We start from the raw sequence: 26,974 nt of genomic DNA on the forward strand, positions 1-26,974 counted from the left end.
TTTAGCATTAAAAGCAAATCTATTATGTCAACTGAATCATACATTTTAAAATCTTTCAGTAATAGTAAACTGCCAGTAGGTTCTGGAGGGATTTTGCAGATGTAAAAAGTACCCTATCAGTTGATTTACAGTAAATCCAAAGGGTGATGACTCTAGATGTGTATGACAATTAGTTGGGAGCCCTTTCATAGCATGATTAGGTTTTGGCCAAAGCTGAGCCTCCAAACAGCAGCTGGACCTAAATTGTTCTTCTTTCTCCATCCTCCTAGAATGCCTGGAGAGATTAAGCTTCAACTCTTGCCCTGAAGGTTCCAGCTTATTCATAATCTTCCCTTCCTGACTGCCTGTCCCTACAGATTTGGGGCTTGTTTAACAAGTACTAACAACAATATAAGCCAATTTCTCATAATATATCTACAACCATACTTTCACATTTTAAATATCCATTGACTTCTGATTAATACAGACACTTTAAACATGTATCATTTATATCTGCCCATAACTCCTACCTTGTACAGACTCACTCTACTGTCAGACTGCATGCAGGGTGTGTGTGTGTGTGTGTGAGAGAGAGAGAGAGAGTGTGTGTGTGTGTATGTGTGTGTGTGTTGGGGTGGGGGAGGGTAAGCTTTAACTCTGTGCCTGGGCTCTGTGCCTGGGCTTTTTTGCTAAAGGCAAAAAAAAGCACCACTAGTGCTATATATAGTTCTGGCATTTGGGTGGTTAATTAGAAATGAGTGTCTTATGGATTTTTCCTGTCCTGAATATCTTGGAACTGTGATCCTCAGATCTCAGTCTGTTGAATATTGAGGATATGGGCATTAGTCAGTACCAGTCATCTTATAAGGAAATCAATCCCACTCATGACCTAATCATCTTGAAAAGGCCTAACATCATCATACAGGAGAAGTTTCAACAAGTAAATACATTCAAATCACAGCAACCACTTTTTCTTTTTGCTTATTTCTACTAATTTGGAACTGCACATTAGTTTGCAACTGTAGGGAATAGTTCCTTTCCAGTGCTTCAAAACATTTTCTTCCTGGGATATCTGACTCTTCTTTGTACTCTGCAGCAGTTCATCTACCTTTCATATATCTTTAGCAAAGCTCCCAAAGTTTCTCTTAGCTCATGGGTTTTCCGTTTCTCCATTACCATCACCAGTTTAAATAAGGAACCTATTCATTTTCTTCTGTTCAAACTGTTTCTTTTTTTCCTATCAGTTGTCCCTGTGTATGACACCAAGTTATTTTCTAGCTTAAAGATTAACTGTAGGGGCCAGGAGTTTGGCCTAGTGATAGGGTGCTTGCCTAGCATGCACGAAGACCTGGGTTTGATTCCTTGGTACCACATACATAGAAAAAAGCTGGAGCCAGGCACCATGGCTCATGCCTGTAATCCTAGAGGAGGCTGAGATCTGAGGATCAAATTCAAAGCTAGCCTGGGCACAACAAAGCCATGAGACTCTTATCTCTAATTAATCTCTAGAAAAAGGGAAGTGGGACTGTGGCTCAAGAACAGGGTGGCAGTCTTGAGCTGAAAAGCTCAGGGCAGTGCCCAGGCCCAGAGTTCAAGCCCCATGACATCCCTGCTCTCTACCCCTCGCAAAAAAAAAAAAAAAAAAAAAAAAAAGCCAGAAGTGGTGCTGTGGTTCAAGTGGTAGAGCTCTAGCCTTGAGAAAGTTCAGGTTCTGAGTTCAAGGCCCAGAACTCGCAAAAAAAAAAAAAGATTAATTGTAATATTCTGCATAGCCTGAGGATATAGTTATGACTGTTAGTTTCAGCAACCATTACGCAAACAAAACGCAAAAATTCAAAACAGCAGTTAAATGTTAACTAATACACCTATACAATTTGATATCTTTAACACCATAAGACTAAAGCGATAGAAAAATTCAATGGAATTTTTAAAGGCATGTGTACAATATTAGGTTTAAAAAGCAGTTACAAAATGCTAATATTCAAAAATATGGCTATGATTTTAACACAGCAAATAAATACAGGTTCATAAAAAAGAATCTAGTAGACAAAAGTTCAAATTTGATGTTTCTAAGTGGCTGGATTATCAGTAGTTTTTTACTTTCTTCTTTCTCCTGGTAAGTGGATTTTAATTTTACTTCAGAATAATATAGCAGGAAAGCACCCAAAATGTTTTGTCGTGGTAATTTATCAATCTCTTGCATAGAATAAAAATTGCCCATTAGCTCTTAAGAAATCACTTATGAAATTAGAGGGGGAAGTTTATAAAAACCCTTGAACATGAATACAAAGTATTATAGGCTCAATATTGTTTGTTTATGCCTGTGTGTATGTGTATTGGGGGACAGCAAGCAAGAGGACACATGCTGCTTCTGAAGATAATATACTGTGAAGATAATTTAACCAGAGAATGCAACATGTTTTTCACTTTAAAAATTGGTGAACTTCTTCTAACTTTATTTAAAAGGTAGTAAACTTCTAACTTTTTAGTTTTAAACTAGATTCAAAATAATTTATTTTCCTGATGACTTAAACATTTAATTTCCTTAGATACATTAAGCCAGGGGAAAAAAGGAAGACAAATTCATGTAAAATATTTCAAAACTGAAAGAAAAATATAGCCCCCAAACCTAAAACTTACTGTTCATGGAAATCCAGCATTGGTGGCTCAAATCGTATGGGCCTGCAATTACCCCGGTACAGAGATATACTGTAAAGAAAAAGACAAAGTATAAGAATCAATTTTTTAACTTCCAAAATAGTTGAGCACTTGATTTCTGCCATGAGAAAGTATGTATAAGGGGAGTTTGGCTTAGTGGAAGAGTGTTTGCCTAGCATTCATGAAGACCCCAGTTTGATTCCTTGGTATCAAATACATAGAAAAAGTCAGAAGTGGTGCTATGGTTCAAGTGGTAGTACACTAGCCTTGAGAAAGCCCAAGGACAATGCTCAGACCCTGAGTTCAAGCCTCAGGACTGGCCAAAAAATAAAAATAAAAAAGGTAAGAGCTATAGAATGAGAGAAATGTTTGCCAGTTATCCAAAAGATTAGTATGTATATATATATTATCTATAGAGTGCTAAAAATTAACCATCAAACAATCCAATTAATAAACTGCCCAACAACTGAATAGACAGTTATAATCCAGAAAAAGCAAAGGATTGGGGATGTGGTTCAGTGGTGAATAGTTGCCTGGCATGTACAAAGCCCTAAATTTGATTCTCAGCTCTGCAAGAGAGAAAGATAAATGAGAAATAGTAAGTACTCTTGAGGATGTGGGGGAAAAGAAACTCATACAGTCTTGGTAGAAAGGCAAAGCAGTTACTGGAAATCAGTACAGAAGTTCATTTAAAAAAAAATCCAGATGCTTCAGGCATCTCAATCATTTCAACCATCTAAGCTACACAGGAGACCAGGAGGACTGAAGTGCCATGCCAGCCTGGATGAACAAGTTCATGAGACTCCAGCTCAAGAAAAGAAGTTGGATGTAGTGGTGTTTAGCATCCCAGGTATTATAGAAAGCCAGGAAAAGGTCCAGGCATGTAGCTGGGCACAACAGCAAGACACCACATCAGCTGCAGGCATGACTCAGCTAAGTCATGACTCAGCAAGTATGAGATCCTGAGTTCTAGCTCTAGTATGGGGGGTGAGAAGGAGGCCTACCTACGACCTTGCTATACTCACTCTTTGGCAAATATTCCAAGGAGAATGATTCAACATACAAGAGAGACACCTTCATACTCATGTTAATCATACTACTATTCACAATAGCCAAGCTCTGGAAGCAACCAATGTGCCTAACAACTCATGAACAGATATGGTGTGGTAGATAGGTCATGGAGAATTATACAACATCAAGAATGAAATTACGATGCCTGCAGGAAAAATGGAGATCCTCAAATGGAGTAAGAAAGGTCATGTTCAAAAAGTAAATATTCCATGTTTTCACACATTTGCAGAATATAGATATAATGATGATGGGGCATCAGTGTAAAAGGTCTGAGTAGGGATTAGCAAGTAAGGGAAGAGGGAAGGATACTAAAATAGTAATTATTTTGGAACATGAGAATGATTGAAGACTATTTTCTGATCCCAAACTAAGAAACAACGAGAGATACAAGAAACCTTTTAGAAAATGGTCTCCACTTGGCTGATTGGCAGGGCGAACATGGCAGCTTTGGTTAGCAGGCCAACTCCCAAATGAAAAATACATAGGACTTTCCCAGGGCTCCAGGAATTCATTTAAGCCAGGAAGTTTTAAATGTTTTCATAGGATCAACTACTACCATCATGACAGAGTGGCCTTTGGCTCAGCATTTCTTGAAGGGTTTATGGTTCTACCTGAATGTTAAATACCTAAGGTTTGTGGAAGTATCAATTATAGGGCCCCCAAATCTGCCTATAATCCTAGCTCATTAGGAGACTGAGATCTGAGGATCCCAGTTCCAAGTCAGCCCAGGAGAGGAACTCCATGAGACTCTTATCTCCAATTAACCACCAAAAGCCAGAAGTGGAGCTGTGGCTCAAGTGGTAGAATGCTAGCCTTAAACACAATAGCTCAGGGGTAGCACTTAGGCCCTGAGTTCAAACCCCAAGACACAAAAACTATACAGGTATTACCTTTTCTTTTCTTTTCCTTTGCCAGTTCCGGGGCTTGGGCACTGTCCTTGAGCTCTCTGTGCTCAAGGCTAGTAGGTTAGTACTCTACCACTTGAGCCACAACACCACTTCCAGCCTTTTCTGTTTATGTGGTACTAAGGAATTGAACCCAGGGCTTCACGCATGCTAGGCAAGCACTGTACCACTAAGCCACATTCCTAGCCTAGTAGTACTATTTCTTTTTGCACATGTCACTTGTACTCCAGAAAAACACACACACACACATATACACATGCTCCAGAACAACAACAACAAAAACTCTGAAACTATAAACTCAAAAGAAATCTTGAAAAATAAAAATCTTTTTCACAAAATGTACAACATTACACTGCAACAATTAGCAGGTTTCATCTGTCATTAAGAAAATGGCAAGTTTGGAAGTGGGAATATGGGTGCTTGCCTGGGATGCATAAAGCTCTGGGTTTGATACCTCAGCACCACAGAAAAAGCTGAAAGTGGTGCTGTAGCTCAAGTGGTAGCGAATTAGCCTTGGACAGAGAGGCTCAAGGACAGAGCCCAGGCCCTGAGTTCAAGCCTCACCACTGACAGGGGCAAGGGATGGAGGCTGGGTAGGGAAGAGGTAGAAACAAAAAGAAAACGGCAAGTTCAAGTGAGCAACGCTATTCAAAAAGAAATGTATTCATTACCTTACTTATGTAACAGTAACCCCTCTGTACATAAAGATTTAAATAGAAAAAGAAAATGGCAAGTTCTGGATCCAACTACTATAATCTTACAACTATAATGTTTACATGATTATAAGTTATCATAGGCAACTGAAATGATTGTGCTTAATATTAATAATCAAATTAAGTCCATCATAAGGAATCTTAGCCACTTTAAAAATTCTTTTCCAACTTATATGTTAAACTTGTCACTTAAAATATGATGTAAAAATCAACGTTAATAAATTCTTAAAAAAAAAATTCTTTTCCAGCTGGGCACAGTGGCTTGTGCCTGTAATCCTAGCTACTCAGGAGGCTGAGATCTGAGTGAGCATCAAGGTTCAAAGCCAGCCCGGCACAAAAGGACCTGATACTCTTATCTCTTCAATTAACCTCTAGAAAAGGGGAAGTGGGGGGGCCTGGCTCAAAGGCAGGGTAGGTAGCCTTGAGCTGAAGAGCTCAGGGACAGTACCCAAGCTGAGTTCAAGCCCCATGACCCACCCCCCACCAAAAAAAAAAAATCTTTTCCAAGAGAAGGTTTGTACTTGCCTGAAATTCCAGTACTTAGGAGGTACAGACGAGGATTGTAGTTGGAAGGTAGCCTGGGCTTCACAGCAAAACCCTGCCTCAAAAAACCTAAAACCCAGCCAGGTGTGGCTTGCCTGTAATCCTAGTTACTCAGGAGGCTGAGATGTGAGGACTGTGGTTCAAAGCCAGCCTGGGAAGGTAAGCACTGGACTCTATGCTCCAATAAATACCAAAAAATAAGAAGCTGCACTGTGGTTCAAGTAGTGAAGTGCTAGCCTTGAGCAAAAAAGCCCAGGAACAGCACCCTGGCCCTGAGTTCAAGCCACAGGATTGGTACTAATCCCTCCTCCCCCCAAAAAAACCTCCCTAAAATCCCCAATTCCAAACCAAAACCAAATATATTCACCATATTCAATATATTCACCAATCCAAGATTTTTGTCTTAGGGACAACTTCTTGGTCATAGATACCACAATTTCCAGCTCTTCTAACAGTATCAATACCGTTCTAAATGTAAGACTTTATTCTAGTTGTTCCTTTGTCTGAAATGCTCTTCCCTAAGATTTTCATCTGATAAGCTTATGTGTCAGCTCAGAGAGGCCTTCTCCAACATCCAATCTAAGAAGCAATGAAAGTGTCCCACCTAGACCTCTGTAAGTGCTATTTTATTTGCCACCTATGATCTACTTTCCCCATTAGAATATATGCTGTACCATAGAAGGAGTCTTAACTATGTTGCCAGTCCAACCCTGTGATAGTTTTGAAATGTAACTGGAAATTATACTACTTATTTCAAGAGAGGATTTAACTCCCTTTTCCTTAGGCATGATTTTCTTCTTATAAATAAAATACAGTGGAAATGATGGCATATGACTTCTAAGACTCAATTACAACAGGCTTTGTGATTTCCTCATTGTTCTTTCTTTTGGATCACCTGTTCTAGGGGACATCAGCTGCCATGTCATAAAAAAGTCAAGCAGCTCTAGGGAGAGTTCTAAATGTAAAGTTAAGGCATTTTAACATTAACCAACAGGCAGTTAGTTGTTGCTGTTGTTTTAGCAGCAGTCATATGAGTGAACCAACATGGCAAAGAACCTTACAGACTAGGCTTTCAGGTGACTCCTCTTTGGGTGTTATCCTGACTACAACTTCATGAGATAGCTTGAACCACGCTTCAACTGAGCCAATCTTTAATTCCTGACAGGAAATGGAAGATAATGTTGTAGGGAAATTCATTACACAGGAATATATAATGAGTATTACAAACAAATTAGCAAACACCCACAACTTATATTCGGATGTTTTAACACTTGCAAATGAATTTGGTACCCAACTGAATTTTCTAATTTGACACTCAAAAAAACCTTATATAATTGAATAGCCTTTTATTATATACATACCACGCAGAAGTATTCTTCCTCAGTTTGCAAATAAAATCATGCTCGGAGCCTTTCTCTTTCCTTCTTAAATATTTTTATTGTTATTATAAAGGTCTGATGTACAGAGGAGTTACAGCTATGTAAGTCAGGTAATACGAACATTTCTTTTTGGACAATGTCACTCTCCCCTTCAATTTCTCCCAGTTTTTCACTCCTGTCCCCACCAACAAGTTGTATAGTTCATTTCAACTTACTGTTTACTGCACATCACTGCCGAATTTGTTTACTTTGTCCCTCATTTCTCTGCCTCTCCTTGTCTCCCGCCCCAAGACAGATAAATGAACAAATAAGACAAAAGGAAAGGACTCTTTCTTGCATTTCCTGTTCATTTTGATATTTTATATACTCAGATGGAGATAGGTATGGTGTGCCTTTGTGCTGCTCTTCTAAGAGTATCCTCCTTTGGTCTCACCGTGTTGATGCCTAGAGATCTATATAATTTATCATGTATTTTACATCTATTTTCCACATATGTGAGAAAACATGTGTTGTTTCTCTCTCTGAACTCTCATTTAACATAATTTGTTTTAGGTTGATCTGTTTCCCTGCAAGTGGCAACATAGTTAAGACCCTTCTATGGGTACAGCATGTATTCTAATAGCTGTGTAAAATTTCACAAGGGCAAGGTTCAGTCCTAAATTATGATCAGTTGCAGGAAATACTTTGGATTCATTCATAGGATCTTTTTTTCATATATTTTTATTGTAATTAATAGACAGAAGGTGCATTACTTCACATACATTGATACCCTTTCTCATGTCTTGGTCCCCATTTCCCTCCCCTTACCCCACCCCTCATCTTGTTTTCCCCCGTTCCCTATCCAATTTCAAATAACCAAATACAAATATATCCAATATATCAGAGAACAAAGTGAGATACTGTAACAATATGAGATAACCAAGGGACAGCAAAAGAGATGAGAGATAACATAGTACATTAAGGACAACAATCACTCATTATATGGCTTTTGTTTCTATACCCTAGCGGTCCTTTCATTTAGCGTCGTACTATATGGCCTTATGCATCTAGGTTTTGCTCTATTGCAAATCTCTGCTATGAGAGCCCAACGTTTCTCCTGATTATGACAAATAAGGGAAACCATTGAGCCTATGTTCCTTTGAGTCTGGCTTACTTAATATGATTTTTTCTAAGTCTTTCCATTTTCTAACAAATGGGGCAATGTCATTCTTTCTGACAGCAGCATAGAATTCCATTGTGTACAAATACCACATCTTGTTGATCCACTCATCAACTGAGGGACATCTGGGTTGATTCCATATCTTTGCTATGGTAAATAGTGTCGCAATGAACATTGTTGTGCTAGTGGACTTAGTATGTCCTAGTTTCTGGATGGTTGGGTAAATGCCAAGTAGTGGAATTGCTGGGTCATGGGGGAGCTCTATGTTTAGTCTTTTGAGGAACAGCCATACTGCTTTCCATAGTGGTTGAATGAGTTTGCACTCCTGCCAACAGTGTAGTAGTGATCCCTCCTGGCCACATCCCCTCCAGCATCTGCTGTTACTAGTTTTTATGATCCTGGCCATTCTAACTGGAGTGAGGTGGAATCTTAAGAGTTGTTCTGATCTGCATTTCTTTTATGACCAGAGATGTGGAGCATTTCTTCATGTGTCTATAGCCCATTTTTATTTCTTCAGAGAATACTCTCTTTAAGTCTTTGGCCCATCTTTTAATGGGATGGTTGTTTCTTTGGAGATTAGTTTTGGAGTGATTCAATTTTTTGAGCTGTTGAGATATTTTAGATATGAGGCCTTTGTCTGTTGTATGGTTAGTGAAGATCTTCTCCCATTCTGTAGGCTTCCTCTCCTGGATTGGAAGAATCATAGGATCTTTTGGATGCCTCTATCAAGTACTTGGAGCACCTGGTATTGATTACTGTTATGCTCATATTAGTTTCTCAGCCTAACATTTCTTTTTGTTGTAACTTTGTTTCTCCAGTTACTACTTATGGTTTTCTGTTGAGTTTCTACATAGGAAAGCTGGCTTCTATGTCTCTTTTTCCTTGTCTATGTTGATATCAGAGCCTTTATAACAATTCCCCCATGTTCCTGAAAATCCCAAATAGTTTCTCTTCTCGTTTTGTCATCTCTAAGGTGAACAGTGTCTAGTTCATTCACTTTGGCTGAAGATATGATGAAGAAACTGGCTTTCATACATTCTGTTCCTTAGTAACTCTATCATCGTTAGTTTTCTCATCCTGTGACTCCTCTAGGTCTGTATCTAGTACATCTGTTACTTTAAAAGTGCAAGGAGGTTTTGGTCATTGGTTTATCACCTCCAGCTCAAAATGTATATAAGCTTTTAAGAACTGCTCTTTAAGGTCTGTACTTAGCTTCATATTGTTCCATGGAGACTTCTTTCATCTTTCTACATTCCTAAAACACTTCTTTCGGTGGTTCATCAGATACTTTTCTGTATAGCTCATCACTTATGACTGAATGTTCTAGAATGGATATATTATAGCCCTTAACAGTTTCTTCATGTAGTTGCTTCCTGATTTGCTGCAGCTGTTCTTGACAGAGTTGACTTTTTCTTGAATAGATATCTTGCTTGGTGCCTCCACTATCCTTCTGATTAGGTTATCTTTCAACTTGGGCATTTATTTTTGATTCTAATATTAGTGATTGTGTATGACTTCTGGGGCACTCAAGACGTAATCCTTAGAATCCTTGTATTCACATAGACTGTTCACCTAAGGTGATGGCTAAGGCATGTGGACTACAGTGAGGCCTTGGACAGTCACCCCCACCGGGTCCAGGTTTAGTAAGCTCTTGCAGTTTTTCCACTTGGGGCTGAGTATGACTAATATGGGTGCCTATATTTCCATGATCACATATGGCCTTATGCCTGCTGTTAGCAGGGCGTTTATATTTACATTTTTGCCATTTAAGCCATCATCACTTAAATTCTGTTAGACTAACCCTGGTAGGCAGAAGTGTGTGATGCACTATTTTTGTTGATGAATCATCAAAAGCAGTTTAGCTTCTTTTGTTTTCACACTACCCCTGGCAGCCAAAAGTCCAGTGACTTATACAGTGAGATATACATGTTTTATGCCTATTGAAGGCCTCCCAAGCTTAACCTTTTGGGAGGCTAGCAGTTTGATCCATGATCTTGGTACTCTTAATGGCCTCATCCGGTTCAGTGTCCTCTGCTGAATTAGTTGCAGCAGCCTCATTTTCAACCGATGCACTTTAGTTAATTGTGGGTTCTTAGTTTCTTATGGCAGTCTGGGATCTAGTGGTTCTTTTTGTTTTGAGAGGTTTCAGGCTTGTGTACAATACTGGTGGGAGAGTCAGCATTGTACCATTTAAACTCCTTGACTGCATCTCAGCAGCCAGGTGTTAGTGGCTAGATCCTCTACTCTTTTGGGGATCAAACCTTAACTTCTTAGTGATTTTGAGAATGACCTGAACTAGCCTTTGTGATGGTGTTGCTAGCAACTCTGCTCTTAGCTCTGAGAGTTCACAGTTTTTGTTGTTGTTGTTAATAAGGTATTTAAAAGTTTAACACTTTTTATATTCAATATTTGTATATTTAAGGTAATAGGCATTGAAGGCACACTGCATGGTTTTACTTCTTTGCTTACAGAATTAAATCTAGCTTTAAATTCAGCATCATTGTCCAAAATGGCCTGGAGCAGTTTAGTGTTCTCTGCTGTCCATTTACAGCTGGCAGCAAGAGGTTCAGTAGCTTTTGGGGGGCTCAGTCATATTACACAGTCTTGCTAACCTTTGATGGAAACTTGCCATTGTCTGGTTTAGTCTCTTCAGTTAGTGACCATTTCTTGGTAGCCAGGTTACCAATGGCTCTGCCTCCAATTAACTAGCCACTGAAAGTGCTTGAGATAATCTTCAGAGTCAAGGAAGGTGTGAGTAATTTAACTTCATCAATGGCAGATTTGGCCTTGGCAGACTGGAGTTGCACTGATAATCCTTCATGACAGAGGTGGGGACCTGATCTTCTACTTTCTGCACTTTGGGTCCCATTTCCTTCCTCCACCCCTTGGAAGCCCAGGGCCTTGTTCTTCTCAAGTCCTACCTTTAGGTTGACTCCTAACTATAAAAACAGTTCCAAATTCCAAATCTTAGAATTGAGCTATGGTGTGTGCTATAGCTCTTGCTCTTGGATCTATTGAGAACTGCTTTTTTGTCTCCAAGATGGCTTTTAATTTTACTTGTTAGAGAGTCCAAAAGGAGTGACAAGGTATCCAAACAAGAGAAGTAATTTTCATGAGTAGGCTTTCATCAAGCTCCTCTACCTGGTGCTGTCCTCTCTGCCTCAACCCACTTTGCCACTGCCCCCACAACTGCCTGCACAGACCGCTTATGCTGCTTGACTGCCAATTCCCCTCTATTTCTTATTTATAATATATTCTGCTTTACAAATATTGGTTGGTGGAGAAAACACAATAAATATTAGGAGATTCCACATTTAATATGAGACTACACAGAGACTGAAACACTGGACTATCAGGCAAAAGACAATGGATTCTTTTTGAATAAGAACAATGATTTTTAAGCTTTATCTCCTTAATATGCCTACTAAAGGGCTCAACAAGATACTCCCTTTAAGATCTTTTGCAATTAGAACCATCTTATTTAGTCTTCATCTTTAATTTTCTAACCCAAATCCAAATTCTGAGAGCTACACAGAATAATTTTTTTTCCTAAGGGAATGTACAACAGGGTTGCCATTTCATAAGTCACGTAAAGAGTGAATTTCTTTTTGGACAATGTCACCCCTCCCCTTGCTCTCTCCTCCTATCCCCATCCACAAGCTGTATAGTTCATTTTCAACAATATCTACTGAGTACCGCTGCATTTGTTAACTTCATAAAGAATAAATTTTTTAATTTAATTTTATCCCTTCCCATGTTTGTCTCCCACTTTTTCTCCCCCCCGCCCCTCACAAGTTGTAAAGCTGTAATACGGTCTTGTGAATATTGCTTATAATGGTTCATCCACAAAGAATAATTTTTAACACAAAAAAGATGACAAGTTTGTTATACAAGTACATGTATTTTACATACACATTTTCATTAAACTTATTGTTTAAATGGGTGCTCTAGCGGTGCTTGCACTGTGTAGCATGAAGTCACATCTAAAAAGACTTGGATGGGTGGCTATGTTCTGATTATCATGTGCCACTTGATATAAGTATGGTACTTGCTTTTCTATGTCATACATCTTTGAAAATGACAGGTGGTAATCAATAAATATAGCTCTTATGTTTCAGTTGGTTGATATGAGGCATAAAATCTAAAATTAGACTTAGATGTTGCTATGAACTGAATGGTGTCTCTCCAAAGCTTGTATGTTGAAAGGCATCATCACAGAATGTGGTGGTACTTGGAAACCAGGCCTTTGGAAGGTAATTTCTTTTAGACAAGCATATGATAGAATGAATCCTTGATGGGATCATTGTTCTTATAAAAAGCACCAGCCAAGAACTCTCTACCTATCTTCTGTGAGGGCACAGTGAGAAGAGGAAAAGCCAAGAAGTGAGTCCTTACCAGGGCATAAGTTGGCCAAAACTTTGACCATATACTTCCCTGCATAGAAAATTGCAAGGTATGGAAACAAGGTTTGCCTATATAATGAGTGAATGTTGTTCTTAATGTACTATGTTATTTCTCATCTCTTTTGTTGTCCCTTAGTTATTCTCATATTGTTACAGTATCTTACCTTATAAGCTGATATATTGTATATAAGTTTATTTGTTTATTTGAAATAGGAAAGGGAAGGGGGGAAAACAAGATGAGGGGAGGAGGTAGGGGGAGGGAATGGGGACAAAAACATGAGAAAGGGTATCATTGTGTGTGAAGTAATGCTCCTTCTATCTGGCAAATATAACTGTAACCCCTCTATTAATTACAATAAAAATCAAAAAAAGAAAACTGTAAGGAATGTTTGTAGTGTCTATTATATTTTGTTACAGCACCCACAGGTTTTGGTGCCATATTCATAGGATATTGCACACCAGTTTGAAGCTAACATTTGCCCAACAAACATGTGGCCTTGGTCACACATATTATATGTTGATTCTAAAATGAGTTAGCAAATAGTGAATCAGTGATGGTCTTGTCTTCCTATTCTTGCCCCAAATCCTTGGACACTTACATTACTGGCTAACTAAAAGCCTGTAACAGAAGTATCATTATAACTTCCAAGGGTAGGTCACAAAAGATGATATAGCTTCCACTGGGTTCTTTGGAACAATCACTCTTGGATTCTACGTACCACATTGTAAGGAAACCCAAACTAGTCCATGTGAAAAGAACACATAGAGATAGGCATCCAGGAGACAGCTAGCTGAAGTCACAGCTAACAAACCAGAAGCAACATTTGAGTGATCATGCCTCTAGCTCCCAGCCACCATATCATTCACAGCTTTGGTTTCTCCCCTAGCTGAAGCTCCAGATCATCATAAGGCAGAAATAAGCCATCTTTGCTGTGTCCTTCCTGAATTCCTGATTTTAATGCCACAAAGTTTTGAGGTAGTTGAGACAAATATAGTGAATAACAATAAAATATGAGATGAGAATAAACTTACATATATATATGGAAATTCTTTATACTAAAAAAATATATCAGAAAGAAGGGCAAACTGTACAATAGGGAGAGGAAATTATGTTATTTCAGGAACAAAAGGGTCCAAATAGAAATAATGGTGAATATTGGATTTTCATTGTTGCATTGAAAGAAATGAAGTTTTAATTGCCTTGTTTTTTTTATGGGGGGGGGGGTCAATCATGGGGCTTGAACTCTGGGCGCTGTCCCAGAGCTCTTCAGCTCAAGGCTACCACCCTATCCCTTGAGCCATAGAGGCACTCCTAGTTTTTAGTGGTTAATTGGAGATAAGAGTCTCATGGACTCAGTGCCTGGGCTGGCTTTGAACTATGATCCTCAGATCTCAGCCTCCCAAGTAGCTAGGATTACAGGTGTGAGCCACCGCATCCAGCTTTGCCTTGTTCTCCATCTATTTGACATTATTATCTCAAAACAAAATTCTTTGTTGATGTAGCCTGCATTCCTGCTGTTCTGAAGACATTCCCCAAAGTACTTTTAAGTATCCAGGCTTAGTAAAAAGAAAGCTTCTGTGCTCCTACTAAGTCTAAATGAAACTACAGGGGCTGGGAGTTTGGCCTAGTGGTAGAGTGCTTGCCTAGCATGCACGAAGACCCAGGTTTAATTCCTCGGTACCACACACATAGAAAAAAGCCGGAAGTGGTGCTGAGGCTCAAGTGGTAGAGCTCTAGCCTTGAGAAAGTCCAAGGACAGTGCTCAGGCCCTGAGCCCAAGCCCAGGACTGGCAAAAACAAAAACAAAACAAAACAAAAAACAGAAAGAACAAAAAAAAAGAAACTACAGTGAGCAACCACTTCTTGTGTTGCCTCAGCCACTCTCACAGTTATATGTCTGACTTCATCAGATTATTTATTGATATTTGGGAGATATGGTACTGGAGATTAAACCCTGGGCTTTGTAAATATTAGGCAAGTGCTCTACCAGACAAAATATGCTTTTCTCTCATTCTAAAAACAGAGATACTGACATTTTCCTAAAAGCATGAACTATAAAAAACATGAAATAAGTCTATGAAATGGGTTAATTATCTAAATGCACTAATACATGGCTAGCCCACAGAAACTGCAACTATACCATGGATGCTGAGATCTAAATTCCTTTAGATCTATGGTTCCAGAGGGGAGTAATCAGTAAAAGTTGGGGTGAATATATAACTGCTGCCAGAACATTGGCATCAGTGCTCACATATGTAATGCTTTCTACACAGGAGGCTGAGATCTGAAGATCATGGTTTGAAGCCAACTAAGGCAAAGTTTGTAAGACTCTTCTTTCTAATTCATCAGCAAAAAGCCTAGAGTGGTATTGTGACTCATGTGATGAGAGTACCAGCCTTGAACAAAAAAAAAACCTAGATGACAGCACGCAGGCCTTCAGGTGCACAAACAACACTCAACCAGCTGCTGGAGGAACTGGTTGTTTAACTTTAAGCACTTGCTCCCATTAGGTATCAGCTATAGACTTTCACTGACAATGCCAAGGAATTCAGGCCAGTATTTCCTTTTATTTTTGCTCTAAAGGATATGAAACAAAACCAAAACACAAAAGAATCTGGTGATGGGGAGGCAGAGAAAGTGTCTTCTAACCCACATGTATATATTCTTATTGTACATGCAGTAAAATCAAATGCTATTAATACCGTGAACCTGTGTTTAAAAGGTTTCTCTGTGTTACAAGACTGGGTTTCTCAGCTCTGAACATCTCCTTTGCAGGAAACCAGGGAGATCCTCTGGTTAGTGAGCGCAGCAACAATCATTCCATAAGAAGAAATGGCCACAAAAGAAGTCATTAACAAGTTACAAAACTGATTTTCTTACAAAGCAAGGGGCATTTTTAGTGATAAATGAACACCCTTTGTAGATACTTAGGTCATTGGGGGGGGGGGGTGCCCTTAAAAGTGCTTCTGGGATCTACGCCTTATGCTCTTCCTATGATGTTCTGCCTTCATTCAGACCCAAAACACCGGGGCCAACATCTAATGGACCAAAATGTCCAAACTGTGAGCCACTTTTACAAGCTGACTTTCTCAGGTATTTGTATATTAACAGAAAGCTATCACAAGAAACTATGCTACACAATTGCATTATGTATAAATTCAGATTTTCCATACACAACACTTAGAAACATATGACATGCTATTTATGTAACACATTCAACAAAAAACTAGGCAGAAATAGAGGACTATAGAAAGAGGAAACTGAAAGTATATCTTACTAAGTATGTAAGTCTTACCTTTTCTGTTGATATGAACTGAGTCCAAGGGTTGTCTCAGTCTATAAAATAAAGAAAATATTCAAATCAAATCTTTGTACAAGAGTCTTAAGTACCAAAAATGTTTATCTTATACTACTTGGACTTTCAGGTTATATCAGATCGCAAAGTAATATGTACATCAAGTATGAGAGGTTAAAAACACTTAAGTAGCATAAAACAATGTGACTCACAATTGATTCATAAGCTTGTCAAGCAACACAAATCCTATCTATGAGGATTATTCCCTTTACAACCATTTGGTGTGAAGCTCTATGCTATCTATCACTGTACAGCTCTGGTTAACTGGGGATAGTCTCAGACATCTTTGCAAGGATAGCTTCCAGCTTCCAGATCTCAGCCTCCTACGTAACTAAGATTACAGGCATATACTGCAATCCTTGGCTTTATTCTGAAACTTAAAAAAAAATGTTCTTTGTTCCTAGTATTTTTTTGTTTTTGTTTTATTTATGATGGGGTCTTAAATGAGTGGTGAAGAATTTACCAAACAGACAGGTTGGTCTCAAATTCATAATCCTTCAGGTTCCCAAGTACTGAGATTACAAGTATGTGCCATTATGGCAGGATCTTAAGGCTACTCAACTGAGCTACTTAATTTTTAAAAATCACTTAATTTCATAATACAGGTCAGAAAATAATGTAAAGGAAATAGTGTCAAAATAGGGATAGGGGGGCAGTTTAGCCTAGTGGTAGAGTGCTTGCCTAGCATGCATGAAGACCCAGGTTCGATTCCTCAGTACCACATACATAAAAAAATTCTGAAGTGGTGCTGAGGCCCAAATGGTAGAACTCTGGCCTTGAGGAAGTCCAAGGACAATGCTCAGGCCCTGAGCTCAAGCCCAGAACTGGCAAAAAAAAAAAAGGGGGGGGGGGGGTAGGGGGACGGAATCGGGAATAGATTAGTTTTAAGAAGATTCAAACTTTAAGACAAACAAAAACAATCATGTTCATGTAACAGCCCTGTTTTCCCTAACCAAATAACTTGGGGACATGTGCAAAGCACCATTCTTTCAACTGCAAAGAGGTACACAGACACTAACCTCTGATGAAGAACTTCTCGAGTTCCATGTATTTCTCTATTCCAGTCATTGGTAATCAACCTTATAAGAAGTAGCACCTTATAAGGACAAGTAGGACAAGACTGCTTTTATGTTTGTTATAAAATGGTTTATATACAATAAGGAAGAAAAACTGGGTTTGCAATGAACTACCACTAATAGGAAATTAATCAAAGAATTGTATTATATTGTGTAGTGGGATACAGGAGTTAATTCCTCCTGATCCTAAAGTAAAGCACAGCGGTTAATTAGGATTTGGAGTCAAATACTTTGCTTTATATTCGTTTTATTATCTACTAGTCATTTATTTGGATACTTAAAACTCTTTTTCATTCTTCAATGTTTTATTGAATGTTGGTTTTCAAATATTAATGACATTCAAAATAATAAGATTCTGCACATCAAAGGAAATAATTACCAGTGTGAAGAGAGTTTACAGAATGGGAGAAAATTTTTTGCCAGTTATTCACAATGGAGTTCTATGCTTCCATCAGAAAGAATGACATTGCCCTATTCATTTTTATTTATTTTTTGGGCCAGTCCTGGGGCTTAAACTCAGGGCCTGGGCTCTGTCCTTGGACATTTTTTGCTCAAGGGTAGCACTCTGCTACTTGAGCCACAGCACCACTTCTGGCTTTTTCTGAATATGTGGTGCCAAGGAATTGAACCCAGGGCTTCCTGCATGCTAAGTGAGCCCCCTACCACTAGGCTACACTCCCGACCCACTTAAACTCCTTGTACATCAATCTATGCAGCAAAATACGTTCATATATTTCATGTACTTAAGAATTTAGAGTTGCGGAGAATGTAGTTCAGTGGTAGAGCACTAACTTGCCATAGCATTCACAAGGCCCTGCCTGGGTTCAATCCACACTACCATGGGAGAAAAAAAATAATTTAGAGGAATGCCTGGTAAATGGCAATACTGAATAATATAATTGCTCTCTTCTCTCATTTTTTCTAAATGTTTTATAAAAAAAAATCCCTCTAGGGGCCAGGAGTTTGGCCTAGTGGTTAAAGTGCTTGCCTAGCATGCACGAAGACGCGGGTTCGATTCCTCGGTACCACATACATAGCAAAAACCCGGGAGTGGTGCTGAGGCTCAAGGGGTAGAGCTGTATCCTTGAGAAAGTCCAAGGACAGTGCTCAGACACTGAGCTCAAGCCCAGGACTGGCAAATAAATAAATAAATAGATGTTGCCTCCTTTCACCAGGAGCAAGACTGGTCCCTACCCACGTTAAAAAAAAAAATCCCTCTAAATGTTTCTTTGTAATAGAAATACTTTATTTAAAACAAAAGATGACCTCTTCTAGATCTCTATACAACCTAAAATGGTTCTCACTTGATAGCTTTCCTGTGATTTGTCAGATGTGATTCAAGCTGGAGTTGACTGAAACTTCAAGAATGGTGGTTGTCCAATATGGTCCAATCACAGGAGAGGCAAGTGATGCTGGCTGTCATTTGTGAACTCAACTGGGACCACTGACCAAGGTTTAATGTGACCTCTCCACGTGGTTTAGATTTTTCACTTGATAACTGACTTCCCCAAAGAAATGTGCTAACACTGAGAAACCCAAGAGATCAAGGTAGAAGAGGACAAGCATCTCATGGTCTAGACTTTTGAAATGTTTGAATGTTCTGCCATAGTGTTGTTTGTGAAGATGGGGGCTTGAACTTAGCACCTGGACACTCTTCCAGAGCTATTTTTAGTTCAAGGCTACTACCATGTGAACTGGCTTTTTGGTGTTTAATTAGAGATAAGCCTTAAGACTTTCCTGAAAAGGCTGACTTTGAACCACAATCCTCAGATTCCAACCTCCAGAGTAAGTAGTATAGGCATGAGCCATAAGCTCCTGGACTATGAAGATATTATTACTGTGCTACACAGTATACATTTAGTTACCCACGTAAAGGTTTTTCTTTTTTCTTTTTGTCTGCTGTGGGGCTGAAACTCTGGGCCTGGGCATTGTCCCTGAGCTCTTCAGCTCAAAGCTATCTACCCTATCCCTGGAGCCACAGCGCCACTTTCAGTTTTCTAGTGGTTAACTAGGGATAAGAGTCTCAGGGTCTTTAGTGCCGGGGCTGGCTTTGATCCATAATCCTCAGATCTTAGCCTCCTGAGTAGCTAGGATTACAGGCGTGAACCACCATGCCCAACTACATAAAGGTTTTTATCACCGAAATAATCTTCAGATTCAGTGCAATGTTAAAAGAACTGAAAACAAAACAAAACTTTCAAGGGTATGTTGCGGGAGAAGGGAGGTAGAGCTATAAAACACTAATTTAAAAAAGATTATGATACATGAGATTACTGAAGAGCAAAACAAAGTGAGAGGTAATGTTCTACAAACTACCAAAACTTTAAACTTATCATCAGTGTGGTACTTGTATTAAGATAAATAAACCCGTAAAACAGAGGCCAGAAACAGGCACAAATGTATAGATAATTGATTTATGGTAAATTGTCTCTAAGAACACTAGGGAAAGAAGAGACTGGAGAATATTGAATACAAGATAATTGGAATAACTGAATATGAAGAAAACATAACCTCACATTAACAATAAAAATGATTTCTACTTGAAATTCTAGCTGTAATTGTGAAAGGTCAAACAATGAATTCCAAGTTTTAGATGATCATAACAGAGAAGAGTTCAATAATCTCAGGAGAAGAAAATTTTTCTCTAAGATATGAAATGCATTAAATATAATAAAACGATTAATAAACTCAATTTCATAAAAATAAAGAATTTTTCTTCATTGGAAATTGCTATTATAAAGTCCAAGGGGGCAACCCTGGACTGGGCATGTTTAGTGATAGAAAATTTGCCTAGCATGTAAAAGGCCCCCACTATTGTAAATTACGGGGAAAGCAACCATCAAATTAAGAAATACATTTTTAACACATTTAACTTCCTAGGAGCTTAAGTAATAGGATTGATCTTTTATATTGATGGAAGCTCAAGGTTCTAAGAAGAGCTTGTATCTAAGGTTTACTAAAAAACAAAACAAACAAAAAAAATGGTACAGCTAGGCACTAGTAGGTCACTGCTATTAGCATCAATTTCTCAAGAGGCTGAAACTGAAAAGATCTTAGTTCCAGGCTAGTCTGGACAAAAAAGTTCCAGAACTGGCAAATACATACATACATACATACATACATACATACATACATACATACATACATACATGAATAACCAACCACAGTAAAGCAAACTCCTGAGTTCAAACCACAGTGGTGCCAAAAACTAAATTTAAATTTGAAAAAGGAATAATAAACTGAGGCAGGTAAGGTACAAAATGTAAAATACAGTGAACAAACCTTTTTTAAAAATTTTTTTTTGCCAGTCCTGTAGCTTGAACTCAGGGCCTGGGCACCGTCGTTGGGCTTTCCTCAATACTAGCACTCTACTACTTGAGCCACAACACCACTTCTGGCTTTTTCTATATATTTGATACCAAGGAATTGAATTTGTTACTTTTATGCATAAAGTATTTAAACACTGAGCATAGGATTGCAAGTGGAAAAAGTACATAGATGCAATCTATAAAACTTATTATACTCTTTAGAGAAGTTCTCTACCAGATAAATGTTTTGAGGCTCGATGTGTGAGTTTAGTGTATTGTTCACTGGCTTCTACTTGACTTCATCTGTACACTCTCAGGACCACAGGCACATACACTTTCACCCCTAGACTAATAATCTTCTTACTTATAAGCCCTTAACGTATAAATTTGCTTTATAAATTCAATTTTTCATCTAACTAACGAGATTTGTATATCACTAAAGACTCTACAAACGAAGTTTACAAAATATATTTCAGAAAAAACAGCTACTTTAAAATAAAATATAGTCAAATATGATTCAAAGTTTAACACTGAAATGACTTCAACTTTAAAAGAAAATTACCTGTAGTAGCCCTCCATCATCAAAACGCAGGACCTCTATTATGCTCTCCGATTGAATGAATGCTATGAAGCAAAGAAAACAGATTATCACTGACTGATAAACATGCTTAATTTTAATAAAACATTTGAAAGTTAATATCATTTTATATTTCAAAACATGTTGTAGGTAGGTACAGTGGTGCATTCCTATAGTCCTAGCACTCAGAAGGCTAAGGTAGGGGAATCAAGAACTCAACATGAACCTGGACTACATGGAGACTTGTTTTTAAAAAAATCACCTACTTCAGCAGTAGAGCTGTGCAGCTGCTCAAGTGGAAGAACACTAGCCTTGAGTAAAAAATGTCCAAGGGTAGTACTCAAGCCCTAAGTTCTTGTTTCCTCCCTTTCCTCCTCCCTTCTTACCTCCTTTCTCTCTTGAGAAAGAGAAATAATGCTTATTGGGGAATGTGGCTTAGTGGGAGAGCACATGTTTTTAGCATGAAGTCCAATCTCTAATACCAGAAATACACAATATATTACTCCCTTGATGGTGATGGTTAAAGAGGAAAATATGATTAGTATACAGTAGCTTTGAAAAGTCTTAAATGTAATATTTTAATTACATAGTATAGTTAACATTAATTTGATATAACGAAGTTTCAATAATCTGGCTAATAATACCTACTCTTGATGTACTATTAGAAAGCCCAAAATAATCATATTCATCTATATGTAGTCATTTATTTTCACTGGCAGATTATTTGAAAAGATCACAAAGACATGGAAAAGATCACTAGGGCACTATTTTTCACCGAACAGTATCAGTTAAAATTCTGTATCATCAATTTTGTGCTAACGATATGACCAGGGATCAATCAATAGTTTAAAGGGACCTCTAGGTAAATGGAAAGGAAAATGGAAAAAAGTTATTCTGCTCCAAGAAACAGAACCATAAAAAGACAAGATAGGTAAGGGTTGGAGATATGAGTCAGTGGTAAAATACCTGCATAAAAAGCAAAAGACACTGAGTTTAAACCCCAGTACTCTTCTATAACCCTGCCCCAAGCCAAACAAAAAACAAAAACAAACAATAAGCAAAAAAAATAATAAAAAGCTCCACAAAGATAAGTAAAAGCTATGACAGTTTTTCAATATAATCTGACTTGAAACCTTATACATAAAAATCTACAGGCAATTCTGTAATTATTGAGTCATATTCTATAAGAAACTGTACATATGTGGTGGGGATTTTTGTATGAAGAACCATATATATAGATGGTGGGTACGGAAGCCAGGTCTCTCATAGAACAAGAGTTTCTAGAGAAACAGAAAGAGACTAGAATGATTCATGTCATAATGGATTAAATTTGGTGATACCAGTATGAACTCAAGTTTGGCAAAATATAGATACAGAATATTACAAAATATTTATATATATGTTAATATACACACATATATTTCCTTGTTGTATCACCCCAAAGCTGTGACATTCCAGTTGTAATGAGTACATGTACCACCCAGATCTTGGGTTCTAAGACCATTGAAAGGAAATGAAAGTGGCTGACTCTAAAACTGAAGCAAAGAATGCATAGAATGGGATTGGGGCATCTAAATGCCAGAAAGAAAGTATAATCCAAAAAATAGGCAAGAGTATGTAAAATAGGAGTCAACAGAAAAAAGATCCAAATGACCAAAACTAGAACAATTTGAGCAACAAAATGGAGCAGTATTGGATTATAACCTGAAGTAAGCATCCATAAGCCCAAATTGATATAAAAAGATTACTGAATAAATTGAAGAAAAGAAGAATCTACCTAGAAGACCTTTCAATAATTTGTGCATTAAGGTTGCTATCAAGAAAGTAAATCCCTGGGTGCTGGTGGCTCATGCCTGTAACCTTAGCTGAGCTACGGTTATAGAGGACGCTGAGCTATGAGGACTATGGTTCAAAGCCTGTCAGAAGAGGAGAGTTCATGATACTCTTATCCCCAATTAACCACCAGAAAAACAGAAATGGTGCTGTGTTTCAAAGTGTATAGCACTAGCTTTGGGCAGAGCAGCTCAGCGACAGCACTCAGGCTGAGTTCAAGCCCCACAGGTGGCCAATAGAAAGAACATACATGCACACATAAACCACAAAGTAATTCCTTGATTTCTTAAATGCAGGATACATTCAGTGACTTTCTCACAAAGAATACAATATGGGATAGAAGAAGATGGTAACTTTTCAGTGGAAAAACCAGACAAATGTTAATTCAACTAGAAGATCAAGGTCAACATTAACTCTGAAGAGTCATGTTGACAGTATGTACCTTTGATATGATATAACAAAAATGCTGAAGTATTCCCTTACCCTCTCCAAAACTTAGAATCGCAGTTTAAACATGAGGAAAACATCAAACATATTCCAATGAAGAGACATTCTGCTAAATTCCTTACTATTACTCTTAAAACTGTACGTCACTAGAAATGGAGATAGACTGAAAAACTATGACAGACAAAAGCTTCTAAGGAGACATAATTATAAATGTAACTTAAATGTATAGAACCCTGGCAAGAAGGAACATTAGGTTAAAATAAAAGAAATTTGAAATATGAAATTCTGTTATTAACATCATCTTGGTATTGGTCCATTAAATTTTTAAAAATTGCACAATACTAAAGGAAGATATTAATAGGGAAAACTGTGTAAATGGGTATACAAAACTCCATCTTTGCAATTTTTAAAAAGTAAATCTCAAATTGTTCTAACATAAAGTTTATTTTGAAAAATAGAAAACAATGGCATGTTATTTGCCTTTAAATGGAATTGAATGCCTATCTTCAGGTCTTAAAAAAAACTTTATAGACATAATGTTTTATTTCATAAACTAATATGTATCTATGACATACAAACCCTTAGCCTAATTTTGATTAAGTTCTAAAAACTAAGTGCCAGTGCTTGTATATAGAGATTCCTTCTTGAACACTTGGTTTGTTAAACTTTTCATTTGAAATATGATGTAAAAATCAATGTTAATAAATTCTTTAATAAAAAAACTTTAAATAAGCTGAACACTAGTGGCTCACATTGGTACCTAGCTACTCAGGTGGCTGAGATCTGAGGATCCTGGTTCAAAAGCCAGCCCAGGGAAACAAAGTCCATAAGACTCTTACTTGCAATAAACTACTCAGCAAAACAAAACAAAAACAAACAAACAAACAAAAAAAACCGAAGTGGGATGGTGGCTCAAGTGGTAAGACACTCGACTTTAAGGAAAAGAATCTCAGAGACAGGGATCAGACACTGAGTTCAATCCCCAGGACTGGCACACACATACATATATGCAAAATCTTTAAATAGTTGTACAAATGAGTTGCCATTTAATAAAGCAGGTCTTTTAGCTTACTTTCTGATCTTGTGTACCTAGCTTTTCTAATATGACTAGAACTTAAAGTGAAAAAATACTCAGAAGACTAAGTTTTGAGATTGCCTGGGCTACACACTTAGACCTTCCCTCAATACAAACAAAAACAAGGAAACATTAAGAGAATAAGAAATTTGCTAATCAGATGTCCTAATCTAGTATAAGCTCACTACTGCCATCTAGTACACACATCCTGCCTCTTTTTTAAAGGAAACTCCTGTTATCTATTCCTTATGTTTCTTTCCACTCATGTCAACCTACTCCACTTCTGTTCTCCCCTGCCAGTTCCTATCACATACAGGGCATCCAACAAACAATGAAGGTATACATTAAGTTTTACTTTTTGTTCCTTTGATATAAGGTTTGGCATTTGTTCTCAATGATGAAAATGATCTTATCCAGTTAAGTTAGTCCTATTCCTAGATGATAATGTAATTTCAAAACTAGGACTGCTTGGCTCACAAATCAAACTCTTAAATGCCTAATATCCTATTATTTGCAACACTAACATTATTGATTTTATCCTATAGGCAATAACAAAAACTATAAAAATTCAAAAAATATAGACTCAATGGGAGAATGGGATGAGAAACAGCAAGTGAAAAATCCTTGCACTTGCTTTTTCAGGTAGATAATTTTACTATGCCTTGTGAAATGTGTAGTGTCACTTTAAACAGGACTGCAATGTTATCTTTATATAAAAGAGCAATACATAAAAAAACAACAAAAAAAACTAGGATTGGAACAAATGGCTCCAAAAGAATTATTGATAAAACACATATAGAATAGGGGCGGGGAAGCTACTCAAGAGACTGAGATCTGAGGATCGAGGTTAAAAGCCATGCTGGGCACTAAAGTCCATGAGACTCTTATCTCCAATTAACCACTGGAAAACTGGAAGTGGGGATGTGGCTCCAGGGGTAGGGCAATAGCCTTGATCTGAAGAGCTCAGGGACAGTGCCCAGGCCCAGAGTTCAAGCCCCATGTCCCACCAAAAAAATAAAATAGAGGCCAGAGTTTGGCCTACTGGTAGAGTGCTTGCCTAGCATGCACAACAAGCTGGGTTCGAGTCCTCGGTACCACATACATAGAGAAAAGCCAGAAGTGGTACTGTGGCTCAAGTGGTAGAGCTCTAGCCTTGAGAAAACCCCAGGACAGTGCTTAGGCCCTGAGTTCAAGCCCTAGACTGGCAAAAAAAAAAAAGCCCTTTAGAAAATTTGGACTGTGAATGTAAAGGCTCTGCTCACCTCCTCACCCATTTCATCCTTTTCCCTTCTCCCTATCGTTTAACATAAAGTGAAATGTCAGGTGTCAAAAAGTCTTTTAGTATCTACTGAAATTAGTCAACATAATAGCTAACAAGAAGTAACTGAGCAGCACTCACAAAACAGTGACAAAAAGCTCTAGAAGCTTTCTATCTAGCTAAAACAAAGTAACAAGAACTTGAACCAGAGTGATTGAATAAGTTTACATTTCCATCAACAGTGCATCAGGATTCCTTCCCCCCACATCAACACCAGCATCTGTTGTTGTTGTATTCTTGATGATGGTTATTCTAACCCAGGAAAGATGGAATTTCAGTGTTGTTTTAATTTGCATTTCCTTTAAGGCTAGAGATATGGACCATTTCTTCATGCGTGAATTGAATGTGTAGGTCCCAAGACTAACAACCTGTCAAGGATATGGCTCTTATTGCTCTTATTAAACCAGAAGTTTTAGAAACTATAATAAGGCATGAAAAAAGAAACAAATGACCTATACATTTAAGAAGAAATAAAACTTCCTATTTGCAGACTACCTAATTGCCAATGTAAAATTTTTTTTAAAAAGAAAAAAATTCAGGGCCGGGAGTTTGGCCTAGTGGTAGAGTGCTTGCCTAGCATGCACGAAGACCCAGTTCGATTCCTCGGTACCACATACATAGAAAACAGCTGGAACTGGTGCTGAGGCTCAAGTGGTAGAGTGCTAGCCTTGAGAAAATCCAAGGACAGTGCTCAAGCCCTGAGCCCAAGCCCAGGACTGGCAAAAAAAAAAAAAAAGAAAAAAATATAACAAATTACAAATTATATTACAAAAACCCAAACTTGAATTCAGCTTCTATACATTAACTATGAAGATATCACTAAGAAAATTATGTAATTTATCTCAATAAAATTTGCATTAAAACACATAATTACATAAATAGCTAATGATAACTCCTGGCAATTATCTCTACCTGCTCAATAGGTTATATTAAAAACGTTCTTGTAAGAGTAGTTCCAAATGGGGTAACATTTATTAGATTTATGAAATATAAGTTCAAGATCTACATGCCAATATTAAAGTTAATTTGATCATTAAAAATTGATTCTTATACCAAGAAGATTATGGCTTGAAAAAATATAGAAAAAGGGGAAAACAAGAGCAACAAAACCACTGCCAATAGAAATAGCAGGTATCAAGAACTTTTGAGCATCTTCCCCTCCATAAGAAAGAAC

General features: G+C 37.8%; 1 protein-coding gene across 2 annotated transcripts in view; it reads right to left on the reverse strand.

The window, feature by feature from the left end:
* The window catches only part of Tmem131 (transmembrane protein 131), a 159,444-nt gene that overhangs the window by 98,682 nt on the left and 33,788 nt on the right, over positions 1-26,974 (reverse strand). For both annotated transcript variants that reach the window (XM_090336457.1, XM_090336456.1), the window contains exons 2-4: positions 21,113-21,174; positions 16,107-16,147; positions 2,620-2,688 (exon numbers count right to left, since the gene is read on the reverse strand). In XM_090336457.1, the coding sequence (XP_090192583.1) occupies positions 2,620-2,688; positions 16,107-16,147; positions 21,113-21,174 (172 nt within the window). The remainder of the gene's footprint in view (positions 1-2,619; positions 2,689-16,106; positions 16,148-21,112; positions 21,175-26,974) is intronic.

The sequence above is a fragment of the Megascapheus bottae genome, chromosome 7 (assembly GCF_031878675.1).
Source record: "Megascapheus bottae isolate mThoBot1 chromosome 7, mThoBot2.hap1, whole genome shotgun sequence".
In the NCBI taxonomy this organism is placed as follows: Eukaryota; Metazoa; Chordata; class Mammalia; order Rodentia; family Geomyidae; genus Megascapheus; species Megascapheus bottae.